This window comes from Meriones unguiculatus, chromosome 1, assembly GCF_030254825.1.
Source record: "Meriones unguiculatus strain TT.TT164.6M chromosome 1, Bangor_MerUng_6.1, whole genome shotgun sequence".
NCBI classification, from domain to species: domain Eukaryota; kingdom Metazoa; phylum Chordata; class Mammalia; order Rodentia; family Muridae; genus Meriones; species Meriones unguiculatus.
Window position 1 is genome coordinate 11144599 of NC_083349.1, and position 13027 is coordinate 11157625.

General features: G+C 40.6%; 1 protein-coding gene across 2 annotated transcripts in view; it reads left to right on the forward strand.

Moving 5' to 3' along the window:
• Positions 1–1822: 1822 nt before the first annotated feature.
• Edrf1 (erythroid differentiation regulatory factor 1) overlaps positions 1823–13027 on the forward strand; it is a 34923-nt gene continuing 23718 nt past the window's right edge. Inside the window, exons 1-9 of one of the 2 annotated variants that reach the window (XM_060381326.1) lie at positions 1823–2064; positions 2987–3195; positions 5370–5436; positions 6050–6175; positions 8210–8334; positions 8572–8728; positions 10963–11064; positions 11319–11440; positions 12072–12183. In XM_060381326.1, coding sequence (XP_060237309.1) covers positions 1954–2064; positions 2987–3195; positions 5370–5436; positions 6050–6175; positions 8210–8334; positions 8572–8728; positions 10963–11064; positions 11319–11440; positions 12072–12183 — 1131 coding nt within the window. In that variant the 5' untranslated portion in view covers positions 1823–1953. The remainder of the gene's footprint in view (positions 2065–2986; positions 3196–5369; positions 5437–6049; positions 6176–8209; positions 8335–8571; positions 8729–10962; positions 11065–11318; positions 11441–12071; positions 12184–13027) is intronic. The other variant, XM_060381328.1, reaches the window with a different exon arrangement.

Consider the following 13027-nt stretch of genomic DNA (forward strand, 5'->3'; position numbering starts at 1 on the left):
TTAGAAATGGAGGAACGGATAAACCTTATGTAACCCAGATGTGCCTGTTTTCTCCAGGCCTCAGGGATCACTCTCCTCTCCCAACTAAATTAGTCCCTGCTTGTGTGTGGCTTCTAGAGACTCAGCCCACGGCCAGGCCTCCCTCCTTAAGTCCTGGGAGGCTTGATTGCCTTGGCAGAGCCCTGAGCTCCCATGATCCCCTTGGTGCTGTCAGCTTCTTTTTCTGTGTATCAAGTTCTCAGTTCTGCTTCATTGATTTCTGCCTTTTTGCAGGATATAACTAGCACATTTTCCTACTAAGCACCATCAAAAAGGGTCCAAATGTTAACTTCTCAAGAAAAAAAATGTGCAATTATTTGAGTCCTGAGGAAAAAAATTACTATCACCTCAGTAAATCCTTTCTTACTGATACACCATATATAATAAATGACAAAACTGTAAGATTATCAGAACTTAAATTATATTTGTAAAAGGGTTAATAAAACTAATTATAAAAACAAACAGAAAGGAAAATAAAGAAAACTTTGAAGACTAAATGTGGAATCATTTTTTTTCTTACATTTTTTCTTACATTAGACACATAGAAATAGACGTATTTTCAATTGGGATTATATTACATTTTAAATATTTGATTATCAGCCAGGCCGGTTGGCACACGACTGTAATCCTAGCACTGGGGGAGGCAGAGGCAGGTGGATCTCTGTGAGTTCGAGGCCAGCCTGATCTAAAAGGGAGTCCAGGACAAACTCTTAACAGAGAAACCGTCTCGAAAAACCAAAACAAAACAAATTGTAAATTAATAAAAATGCCTTTTTTCACTTGAAGACAGTTTGCATCTGCATCTGCTTTTTACAAGGATTCTGAAAGTTACTGGGTTCTCAGAGCCTCATGAAAAATCATAACCTAGGATAACCATAACTGCAAAGACCAAAACATTTAAAACAGAAAACGTAGTCTCTCAGGGCTGCAGAGAAGGCTCAGCAATCATGAGCACTTTCAGCGCTCAGCACCCACATCCGGCAATTCCCAACTACCTGTAACTCCAGTTCCAGATCGGTCGCCCTCTTCTGGCTTCTGAGGGAGCTTGCACGCACACAACGCGGCGTGTATGTGCAGTCAAAACACTCAAACACATACAAATCTTTCAAAACAAACAAACAAACAAACAAACCTTAATACTTTGCCATAAAACAAAACCTTGTACCTCAAAAAATATATTTTATGAGGACTGTGTCAGGGTCTTCTGTTATTATGTGCAGGGTTGGAAATGTAGCTCAGAATACGAAGTTCAAGGTCTCCCTCCGCCATACAGCCAGTTCAAAGCTAGCCAGGGCTGCATGGGACACTGCCTAGAAAACTGTTAAACAGCCTGATCTTTCCTTGCTTTTCAGAGCACTGGAGCGGCTTCGGGGAGAAATGCAGACTCGTAGCCCTCCAGCCCCACTGATCTGGAGGTACTAAGACCCACAGGTGTTCCCAGCGCGTGGGGAACTCGGAGAAGCCCTTGAGGGCACCGGCCGCCTGTTGAGCGCCTGACGCCACCGGCTTTGATTACGCGAATCCCCGAGGCCGCACGTACCCGCCCCGACCACCCTGACTTTGACTCAAGTCCTAATAACTGTTTGCCAACAAAGACTAGCCACGAGCGAAGGGGAGGAGCCCCGGCGTCGGATATCGCGAGAAGTGGCCGCCCCAATGGTGTGACAGGCGCAGGCGCGCTGCACCTCCTGTCCGTCCCGGGAAGGAGGGGCTACAAGCGGAGGTCTGGCTGGACCTTCGGGACAAATCTCGCGAGATTTGATCGGTTACCTAGAGCTTTTCCTGTCAGCCGCCGGAAGTCCGAGCTGCTGAGCGTCTGAGTCTCTCGCTCTGCGGTTCTCCTGCGAGTCTGGGCCCGCGTTCCTGTCGCCCACTCCGGGGCTCGCGCGTCTGGTCGCCTCCCCAGAGGCGGAAATGATGGGGGACCCCAAGGAAGCAAGAGCCGAGGCTTCTCCTCCACAGTCGGCTGCCCGAGGAGGGCTCAGCCTCCTATCCCAGGCAGAGTCCGAGGAACCCTCTGCACAGGTGAGTCCTCGGAGGGGCGCGACCCCTGGGACCCTGGGGTTTGCGGGGCCGCCGTGCCTGGGAGGGAAATCGCGGAGCTTCGGGAACTTTCTTCCACGCCTCCTTGACAGCTCTATTCATGAGTCACCAGGTGTTCCCTTGCCAGGCACTCCATGCAAAACACACCTGGCTTCCCACTCGGGGGTAATTGACAGGTTATAGAATGTGCCACAGCCCTCCGGAGGCGGAGGAAAGAGGGACGGTGCGGGGAGGGCCTCTTGACTGAGCCGATTTTTAAAAGGCGCAGTGTTTGTCAAACCTAAAGAGGCTTTAGAAGTTGATTGAATGGTTAAGTCCAGACTTGAAGCATACTCCTGAGTGTGCAGTGAAGGCTATGGTGTTGATTCAGAATATGTGTTAGGATGAGCTTATAGATCAGTCGTTGTATGTCTGATATAAACACGACCCAGTACCTATATACAAATGATTTATGTTAAATTAAAATATTCCATTAAAACAGTACAGAGGTCTGGCTGACTTTGCTTGCATTTCACAGAATACAATTGAGCGCACCTGATGTCTGATTCGACATACTGGGTCGTCATGGCTGGTGTGGAACTGGTTATGCAGACCAGTCAGGCTGGCCTTGGACCATGCACTGACCCCTCTGTGTCTGCCTCCACGGGGATGGAAGCACAGGTGTGCAACTAGTGTGCTCAGTATTTTAAAAAGCAGGATGGTTGGCCTTTATCCACTTCGTGACTGATCCATTTCTTTAAAGCTAGGGAAGAATAATTTTGGCTTGTTTATTAAGTGTTAAAGCTGATACGCAGCACAGGCTCCCTGTGAAGCCTGATTTGGTGGGTTCTTGCTTCATTTTTTTGAAGGTGCGATTGTCGATCCTAACAGTATTCATTAAAGCTTCATTCCACATGTTAATTAGGGATCAGCGTTACTTGTTGGAGGCAATGAAGTGAAAAGCAGAGCTGTGGTGAAATATTCTTCCGCTCCTCCGCGAACAGCATTTGCACGTCTCGAAGAAAAAACAGACTTGAAACTCCCACCTGCCAACTGGTTACGAGAGAGTGCCAAACTAGGGCCAGCAGGAACTACCATTCTTGGCAATAGTAAGAAAAGCAAACCATTTTCGAGGTAAATTTTAATTGCTGTCATTTCTTTCCCTTTCTCTAATCCCCCACTCAAAGCTCTTAGAGCTGCTTTCCAGTTCAATGTGAGATGTACATTAACCTGCTCAGATATTTTTAATAAAAGATTATGGGTGTCATCCAAAGTCCATGATACAGTAAGAAGAAATCAGTTACATGCTTTTTTCAAATCTGCAGCATGTTATTATAGCAAACATGAGTGTTGACTACTAATCAGCTGTTTTAGCCATTTGTATAACGTTTAAATATGTACAAATAGGGTGGCATGTGAGGAGCAATATATAAGCCATTACTTGGCTTGCCCTTTGGAGTTTATATTAAAAGGTAAAGGAGTATTTGAAAAAGCCTGAGGTTAAAAACCCCACATGCTGGGTAACCTACACCCTTGACCCACACTGGAAATTCTACTGGTGGTTTTTAAAGAGGAGAGTGTCCTGGGGCCTCATGCTAGTATCCATATTCTTTTAGGCCATTAACTGTGTTTTCTTTTTTCCCTAGAATGATTGGATTTAAGACATTTTCCTATAACTTACATAGAAAGAGCCACAAGTGCATTAATACCATATGAGCTAGTAGTTTAGAAATTGTCCTGGTAAAAGGGTAAAAGCTATTTTCACAAGTTGTTTATTTATAGAATTTTTGATACTATGAAAGTCTGAAAATAACCATATATTTCTATTATTTTAAAAAATGGCTTAATTATATTAAATGTGAGTTGGTTTAAATAGTTACATTGACCGTATAAATACTGTGCTAGATTGTTTTTTCTTCTCTGTTTCTCACAACTGTCTTTTAAGATAGACACTGTTAACTTTTGCACACAAGGAATCAAGGTTAACCTACTTACCCAGAGCAGATGAAAATCATACAAACATATGCAGTGTGCAGTCCTAGTTAAATGTCCTGACTCTGCCACCTACTAATGGGAAAATGGTGATATCCGCTGCTTTTCAAGCTTGTAGATTACAAAGATGAAGCTCATGTGGTGACTTGGAATGAGTTAGGTGCTCACCAGTTTTTCATTTTCTCCTCATGGATGAGTTGATTTCAGGTACAGTTTTTTCTTTTATTGGTATTATATATTCCTAGAAACACAAAATCTTTTTTTTTTCTTTTTAAAAAACTTTTTACTGATTCTTTGTGAGTTTCACATCATACACCCCAGCCTGCTCATCTCCCTGTCCCCTCATATCTACCCTTTGCCCTTGCAAACTCCCCCCAAAATGAAACATACAAACAACAAAAGCATAGAAAACATCTTGTTATGGAAGCTGTAGAGTGTCACAGTGTCCCACAGTATATTCTTCTGTTCACACATTCTTCACTTTCGAATGTTCAAGATCTTTGACCATCAATATTGTCTCCTCATTGGAACTCCTCCTGGTTATCCTGTATTATAGAGATCCTGCAGCTTTGGAATAGCAGTTCACAGATAATATAGATTTTTGGGGTGGGCCAATTCAGAGTCCTGGATCTGGGCCTGGGTGGTAGCTAAATTGGTCAGCCCACCAGCTCTCCCTTATCCACATCACTAGGGTGAGCTCTCCAACACTGCTCTGGCTAGGCCACCCAATGGCCCCCATTGGCAGGAGGAGTGTCAGCTCTTCAGCACTCATGCCCTTAGGGCCAGCTTACCTGCATGTACACCTCCAGAGTGAGCCAGCTCTACTGTGCTGCCCAGTAATGTATGGGCCCCACTCTTCCAGGTGCTGCGGCCTGTGAGGGACTGGGCCGGCTCTCCCACTCTCATACCTTCTGGGCTGGCTCACCAGTGTCTTCACCATTAGGGCCAGCACCACTGTATTGCCCAACCGAGGTGCAGGGCACGCTCTCCCAAAGAAGCATTAAAATCATAATATATCTTTTTTGTGTTTTTTTTTTCATGTGTAAAAAGAATAAAGTCTTGAACTATTTTATATCAGAGAAATTGATTGATGATAATACTAATCGCTTTTCATGGTTCTTACTGTTTCATGAATTGGAGATGTATTTCTAAGGTGTGCCTTCTTTTATGTACACCTAAGAAGGAAATACTAGGCAGCTGATTGATGGCAATATGCACCTTGTTATCCAAGTGTGAGATGTAGCTGTGCATGTCCTAGAAGCAGTACAGCCTGATACTCTGTTCAGCTTTCAACTTGTGTCTTCTTCCCTCCATAGTTTTGGCATGGCATATGACTTCATTGACTCGGTCGGAAATGATGTGGATGTCGTCTCTGACTCAGAAGTGAGTGTTGTTACACAGTTCTGACTTCAGGGATATGCAGTGCTGGATGGTAGCAGATGAAGGGTGTTATACCATGTTTTGTTTTACAGTCTTGCTATTAGTGCAATAAGGCAAAGTTTTGTGATTAATGATTATATTTATTTTTAAAGGTACTTTTTACCTTCTTTTTAAGAGGGAACAATTCCAAAAACAGTAGCAGTGACAAAAATGTGAATGTTTTTGGTTATATTTTAACAGTAATAATTAGAACATGCTATGTTTGAAGTTACTATACATATGCTACCAATTGAGAAATCAGACTTATATTCTAGTAGCTGTTGATCTTTGATTAGTACGATTAGTAGCTCTTTTTTGTTTTCGGTACAACAGTGTGACCAGAATGTATGTGCTTACTCTTATAATAAGGAATTTTGTTGTAAAAATAAGTGTTGGGCTGTCATTTACATTGACAGTATAGCTCAAAGTTTAAAGATCTCTCTTCTGTATGATAGTATTCCTATTTAAAGTCTAACCTTGAGAAAATAAGGCTTAGTAAGCTTCAAATTGAATGAAGTTAAAATCTGAAAGATTCTGGATCATAGTAATGGGGCCTTTCTAAAAATTTTTTTTTAAGAACATAAAAAAGCTCCTGAAGATTCCCTACAGTAAGTCTCATGTAAGCATGGCTGTCCACCGCATAGGAAGAACTCTCCTACTAGATGAGCTGGATATTCAAGAACTCTTTATGAGGTCATCTCAGGTAATTAATTAATTAATTATGCAAAAAGCATTTAGAAAAACATTTCTCTTTATACCTCATAAAAAAAAAGACATTCTTTTAAGGAAAAGCCAAAATAGGGCTAAGAGCACTTGCTGGGCAAGCATAAGGACCTGAGTCAAATCCCCAGAAGTTGTATTAAAAACTAAGAATAGTCATGCAGACCTCTAACCCCATTACTGAGGGAAGCTGGAGACAGGATTTCTGGAGCTTGCTTGCTGAGTGGTAACAGGGTGAAGAACAATGACAAAAACTTGACCGGGACACCTGACAACCTCATCTGACCTTCCAACAGACTGGCACACCTGTGCATCAGACATACTCACATGCATACGTACATACTTACTCTTAACACAGTTTTTAAAAATATGCCAAGTTGGAATTGTAGTTAAGTACTTTAGCAATAAAGAAATGAAATGTTTCATTAAAGATTTAAAAACAGCAAAAAGCTTTAATTAAAAAAAAATAAAAAAGCTGGACATGGTTAGTGGCCTATACCTTTAATCTCCAGGCTTAAGATGCAGAGTGGGCATCTCCGAGTTCAAGGCCAGGGCTACATAGAGAGACTGCCTTTTTTTTTTTTTAATATTATTTTTAGATGCATGTATACATCTGTATCTGTGGAGGTCAGACGAAGGTGTTGGATCTCACACATGTTTGTGAGCCACCACATGGGCTCTGGGGACCAAACTCAGGTCCTCTGGAAGATCATTCAATGTTCTTAACCTCTAAAACATCTCATTAGCCCTTTTTTTTATTGATTCTTACAATGAAAGGGATGAAGTAAAAAAAAAAAAAATCTGTGAAATTAAAGGTACTAGTTGAATTTTTAGAAATCTTTTAATGGCTATTATAGACAACTGAAACATCGCTGTCAAAAATGCAAACAATGTTAAAGAGCTATTCCTATGAATATAACTGATTTCTAGCTGTTGGTCAACAAATGTTATCCTCCAAGTGTTAGGATAGTTTTGGTTTCTTGGGGCCTACTTCATGCTTATGCTTACTTTCATGGACTGCTAACAAATGGCTGATAGTTCTGCTTGTCTATACTGCTTTTTAAAAAATATTCTTACACGGTGTTGCTTTTGTTTGAACCTAGGCCTTCACACATGCTAGACAAGTGTTCTGTCACTGAGCTATACTCACAAACAGCCCTCTCCCTGGACAGAGTCTTGCTAATTGCCCAGGCTGGCCTCCAACTTACTTTGTAGTTCACCCAGGGCTTAACTTGCAGCTTAACCTGTTTTAGCCTCCAAGTGGCTGGGATGATAGATGATAGACCTGCCCACCAGTCCGAGCTTCTCTAATGCTTTGATAAATAAACATAAGTTTCAGGTCATTAAATTGACACTAAAGATAGTTTTCTCTTGAGAAAACACAGTGTAGAGTATGTATGTGTCTGCATGCATGCTGTGCCAGATCTCGGGCTTGCTCCTTAGTTTAGTTTGATTGTTGAGACATACATAGATGCTTTGAATAAAGCGTGAAAGTAGGGCCTACTTCAGGCAACTAAGAAGGTACTACAGGAAAGATGTGAGCTTCTTAGAAAAGGTGTGAATTGGATGAAGAAAGGTGGAAGTGTTTTATAAGTACAAGCTTATGAAACAGTATGCAGAAATTAATACTGTTTGTAAATAAGAGTATTGGATGCGTATTAGTGTTTTGTCGCAGTGCCAGAACACCCAGGAGAATCAACATGAAAGAGATGAGGTTTATTCTGCCTGTGGCTTCAGAAGTTCCACCCTGTCATAGCACCGCTGCTTTGAGCCTGGGGTGAGATTCTGCTTCCCTCATGGTGACCAAAAAGCAAAGAGAAAGGAGGGGCCAGGGTCTCCTTCAAGGTCACACCTTCAGTGATCTAACTCCCTTCTACAAAGTTCTGTATCCTAGAGATTCCTCCACCTCTTAGGAGCACCGTTGGGTATGGGCTGAGCCTTCAACACACTGTTTCACATTCATTTTCACATTCGTTTATGTGTGCATATTTGTTCAGTAATATCTCATGTTATTCAGACTGGTGATTGGACATGGTTGAAAGAGTTCTATCAAAGACTGATTGATCAGAAGTGGCAGAGAAAGAAGAAGAGCAAGGAGCACTGGTATCAGAAGGCTATTCTCTCCAAGTTCTTGTACTACAGGTACTTGACCACTGTTTATTTTTATCTTAAGAAAAATGAGATTCTGGCCTAAAATTTATTAAGTTTGAATAGGGTAAAATTAGCAATTCAAGTTTTGATTCTGTGGTTTTGTTAACATTTATGTTACTATGTTTCTTATAGGCAAGATGTATGATTAGTTATAGAATCTAGTTTATACAAGAAGTAGGCTGTAACAGAAATGTGATAATTTTTCTCCTCCATTTCTGACTTGACCAGCATCAATGGTGATGGAGCTGCTCAGCCTGTCCCATCGCCTGCAGAACAGCAAGAATCCTCTAGTTCTGATCAGACACATGATTCTGAAGGGGCTTCCTGGCCTGCGCCCTTTGAAATGCCCTCTTCAGTTTCTGAAGATCCCAGTGCTTCCAGTCAGGTTTGTTAGTCCTTGGATGTTGATTCTGCAAACTCACTTAGGAAAACAGAGTCTTACTAAAGTAACAGGTGGCAAATAAGTTGAGGAGTATTTTATCAACCTCATCTCACAATTAGAACAAAAATACTTTTAGTTTTCCACAATAGAATTTCCATGTGTTAACATAATCGTTAGATAAAAGTTTTTATTAAATAACCACAAATATTTTAAAGTAACCAACTAATTTTTTTCTCATAAAATTGAGTACTATTGAATATAGCAGTAAAATTTATTATTAACTCGGGTGTGTATTAAGTAACTGTCATACATTGAGACAACAGGTGCCTATAATTTAGATTGTTCAGCCCAGAAGGGATGATGTTCTTGACATTGGCCCCACCTTAATGTTTTATCTCCCTTGTCTCATGTTCTTGGTTTCTTATCTACGTATTTGTTTTTGATATTTATTTTCATCTTATGTGTATTTGTATTTGCCTACCTGAATGTCTGAGCATGTCTGGTGCCACAAGAGAGAGTATTCAATCCCCTGGAACTGGAGTTAGACAGTTGTGAGCTATCATGCTTATCCTGGGAATTGAACCAGGGTCCTCTGGAAGAGCAGCCAGTGCTCTAAACCACTGAGCTATCTCTCCAGCCCCTACCTATTTCTTTTTAACTAATTGTGTCTACCATAGGAAATAACACTACAAATATTAAACTGTGGCATTTCTCTTTCTAGGAAAATATACTAATAAGCCCCTAAAAATAAAAGTAAAGCATTTAACTTGATAAATTATGGTTTTTGGTTTTTTTGGGTTTTTTTGTTTTTGTTTTTGTTTTTTTTTTTTTTTTGTCTTGCTGTGTATTTTCGTATACTGAGCGATAATTGATCTAGATTAGTTCAGTCTTTATGCATTATAGGGTTATAATGCATAACACATTTTTTTGACATAAAAATTAACACATAAAAATTAACACATTTAATTTGATTTTATTAAAAAAAGACTAACTTGATTCTAGTTTTAGGGGTTTTAATATAGAGAAGATATTTCACAAAAGTATATAAATGAATTTGAGGGGGGGTTTTTTGTTTTTGTTTTTGTTTTTTCCTTAAAGAGAAAACATAAAAAATGCTTAATGGGCAGGTTCCTTAAGGGTTACATCAAGAAGTGAAGACATATCAACTCTGTGTTTATTCCTGTACATGCTTTATTCCATGGGCTATGTATAATCAAAGTGTTCTTTTAAATTCGGTTTACTGTGGCTAGAGCAATGGCTCGGCATCTAAGTGTGCACGCTGCACTGTGGAGGGTGTGAGTTTTGTTCCCAGCACTTGCACTGAACAGCTCACAACTATTTTTAACTCCGGCTCCAGCGAGCAGTTGTCTTCCTCTCAATCAAAAAATAATATGGTTTTGTGAAATCAGCAGCATGTACATATGTACATCTTAAGCCCAAAGACAGCATCAATATTAAAGTTTAAAGTAGTGTATCCTAGTGACAGCTGTCTGGCTGCAAAACTGGATAATATACTGCTTACCCAACACTTAGGTGTTTTTCTAAATGTGTTACAGATTCTTGTGAAGAACAAGAGGTTAGTCAAAGCTACAAAGAGAGAAAAGAAGAAAAGTTTTAATGTTAAATAAATGGGAGAACATTAGATTATACAGAGAGGGAGGTGAATTTTTTTGTTTCTAATACCATTTAAAACATTTTTTTTTTGTTTTTTTTTTTTTTTTTAGGACAGTGGTGGGAATGATGTTCAATAGATATTGATCTTCAAAAGCATTATATGGCAAGCAGCAGGTCTTCCCACTGAAAAGTTTTCTCTGGGTCTCCAGTGTTTAGGCTTCTGTGATGTTTACATAGGACATGCTCAAGTGGAGACTGTTGGGGTGAAGAGTGTTTTAAACTGTGGCTGAGGTGCTGGGGGTTCAGTTCAGTAGAGGTGTGCTGGGCTTCCAGAGAGTGTTAATCAAACTTAACCAAAAAAATAAAAAGTGGAAACCAAATCTTTGAAAGATCTTTAACCTATCTCATTTAAGATATGAATGCGATTAGTTTGTGGCGGCAGTGGGAAATCAGAGCCAAAGCAAACCACATCCCATGAGTGATGAACACCATGCATTGCACTGGCTAATTCCCATAGCTAGATTGGGGCGTGTGTTCTGCTGTGTGGGTGATACTCTGTAAGCATAGGTCAATTTTAAGACGTGTTGGCAGCCCAGTCACTCCTTATCTTGCACTTTCCACAGGGCAGGGAGCCTCTTGAGCCCTCATGCATAGTGGGGCATGTGGCCTCAGCACCCAAAGAGCAAAACCTTACTACTTTGTTCAATGACGGGGAGAACAGTCAGGTATGCTTCCCATGTGCCCACCTGAGGCAACCAGTCCCCAACCCATTTCATCACTTGAAAACTAGTCTTAGTTGGAACTGATAGGGAATAACTTCACTTAGTCCTCAGAATTGCTTTGTAAATATATCTCTGTCTTACAGCTCTTGGGAATTGACTTTATCTCCTTTGCTGCTTCTTTCCTGGTGTTTCTTTGGATCATGGGGAAAAATTGTGAATCTGTTGTTATTATAAATCTTTTCTATTTTAAATTAAAGGGTCTTAAAAATGATTTCGTCCGGAATATTCTGTGGACTTTTGAAGATATCCATATGCTAGTTGGTTCTAACATGCCTATATTTGGTGGAGGCAGATATCCAGCAGTTAGCTTACGTCTCAGGTAAAACACCTTATGCCCCCTTTGTTTGTTTGTTTTTCAGACAAGCTTCCTGTAAGTGAAACATCTCATTTGCTCTTCTCTGCCTGTTGGGTTGTCTTTTTCCCTATCTTTTTCCTCTTCCTCCTCCTGCCAATAAAAATGGCCACAGTAAGAAAGGAAGTAAATGCTGACAGCCCCGTAAACAAGTGTTCATTCTGATCCTGATTGAAAAACCAAACCAGATGTCTTATGTGTTCGAGGCTACAAAAGTTTATTTAATTGCTTGAGGTGGCTGACCAGCTTCCACTTACATATTTGCGAACATTTTTCCTAATGCTCCATGCACATTAGCCAGGGTCAATTCTCACTTGGGCATTGTCATTTATGTGGTCAGTGTTTCCTTGGGATGTGAGAGGAGCATGCAGGGAGCTCACAGTCATATAATCATACCGCCTTCAATTTGTACTGAGAACTTAGCAATGCCCATTAGAGAGTTGTTAGACATAACACAACTTTTGACTATGTGTGTCTGGGTTTTCAGATTAGAAAATTTATATGGTAGTCTCTAGGAAGAATAGAGTAAGATATGTAAGATGATTCATTATGAGACATTTTAATTGAGCCAAATAACACTAGAAATGTACATTTTCAGGGATAACAACAAACCAATTAATGTTTTGACTGGAATTGACTATTGGTTGGACAACTTGATATGCAATGTACCAGAGCTTGTGATGTGCTTCCATGTAAATGGGATTGTACAGGTAAGACACAGGGTGACTGTTCTAATCTCAAATGTAGATTGGTGCTGAGAGAACTTTAATTCTTAAGGCTCTAAATATGAAGGTTTGTCTTTGACCAGGAAGATAGGTGTGAATAAACTGAAATTTCAGTATTTTTATGGTTAAGTTGGTAAAAGGAGAATTTTAGATGTTTCAGACTATCATTACAAGTAATTTTTGGGAAGGTTGAAATACTACTGGAGTCTACAATGTTAATGTCAAGCAGCTGTGGTGATTAACTGAAAGTGAGTGTACAGTGGACACATTTGTTTTTGCAAACATCTACTCCCATCTATTTTTTTATAAATTTTTATTATTAGTTACATTTTTTTATTTTTTATATTAATCACAGGTTATTTACTTTGTATCCCAGCCATAGCCCCCTCCCTTATTCCCTCCCAATCTCACCCTCCCTCTCTTGTCTTCTCCCTGCCCCTTTCCAAGTCCACTAACAGGGGAGGACCTCCCCCTCCATCTGACCCTAGCTTATCAAGTCTCCTCAGGACTGGCTGCAGTGTCCTCTTCTGTGGCCTAGCCAGGCTGCTCTTCCCTCGTGGAAGGGGAGTGGAAGAGCTTGCTGCTGAGTTCATGTCAGAAATAGTCCCTGTTCCCCTTATTAGAGAACCCATTTGGACACTGAGCCACCATGGGCTATATCCGAGCAGGGGTTCTAGGTTATATCCATACATGGTCCTTGGTTGAAGAAACAGTCTCATGAAAGACCCCTGTGCCCTGGTATATTTGGTTCTTGTGGCGCTCCTGTACTCTCCAGGTCTTACTAACACCCCCTTCTTTCATATGATTCCCTGCACTCTGCCGATGGTTT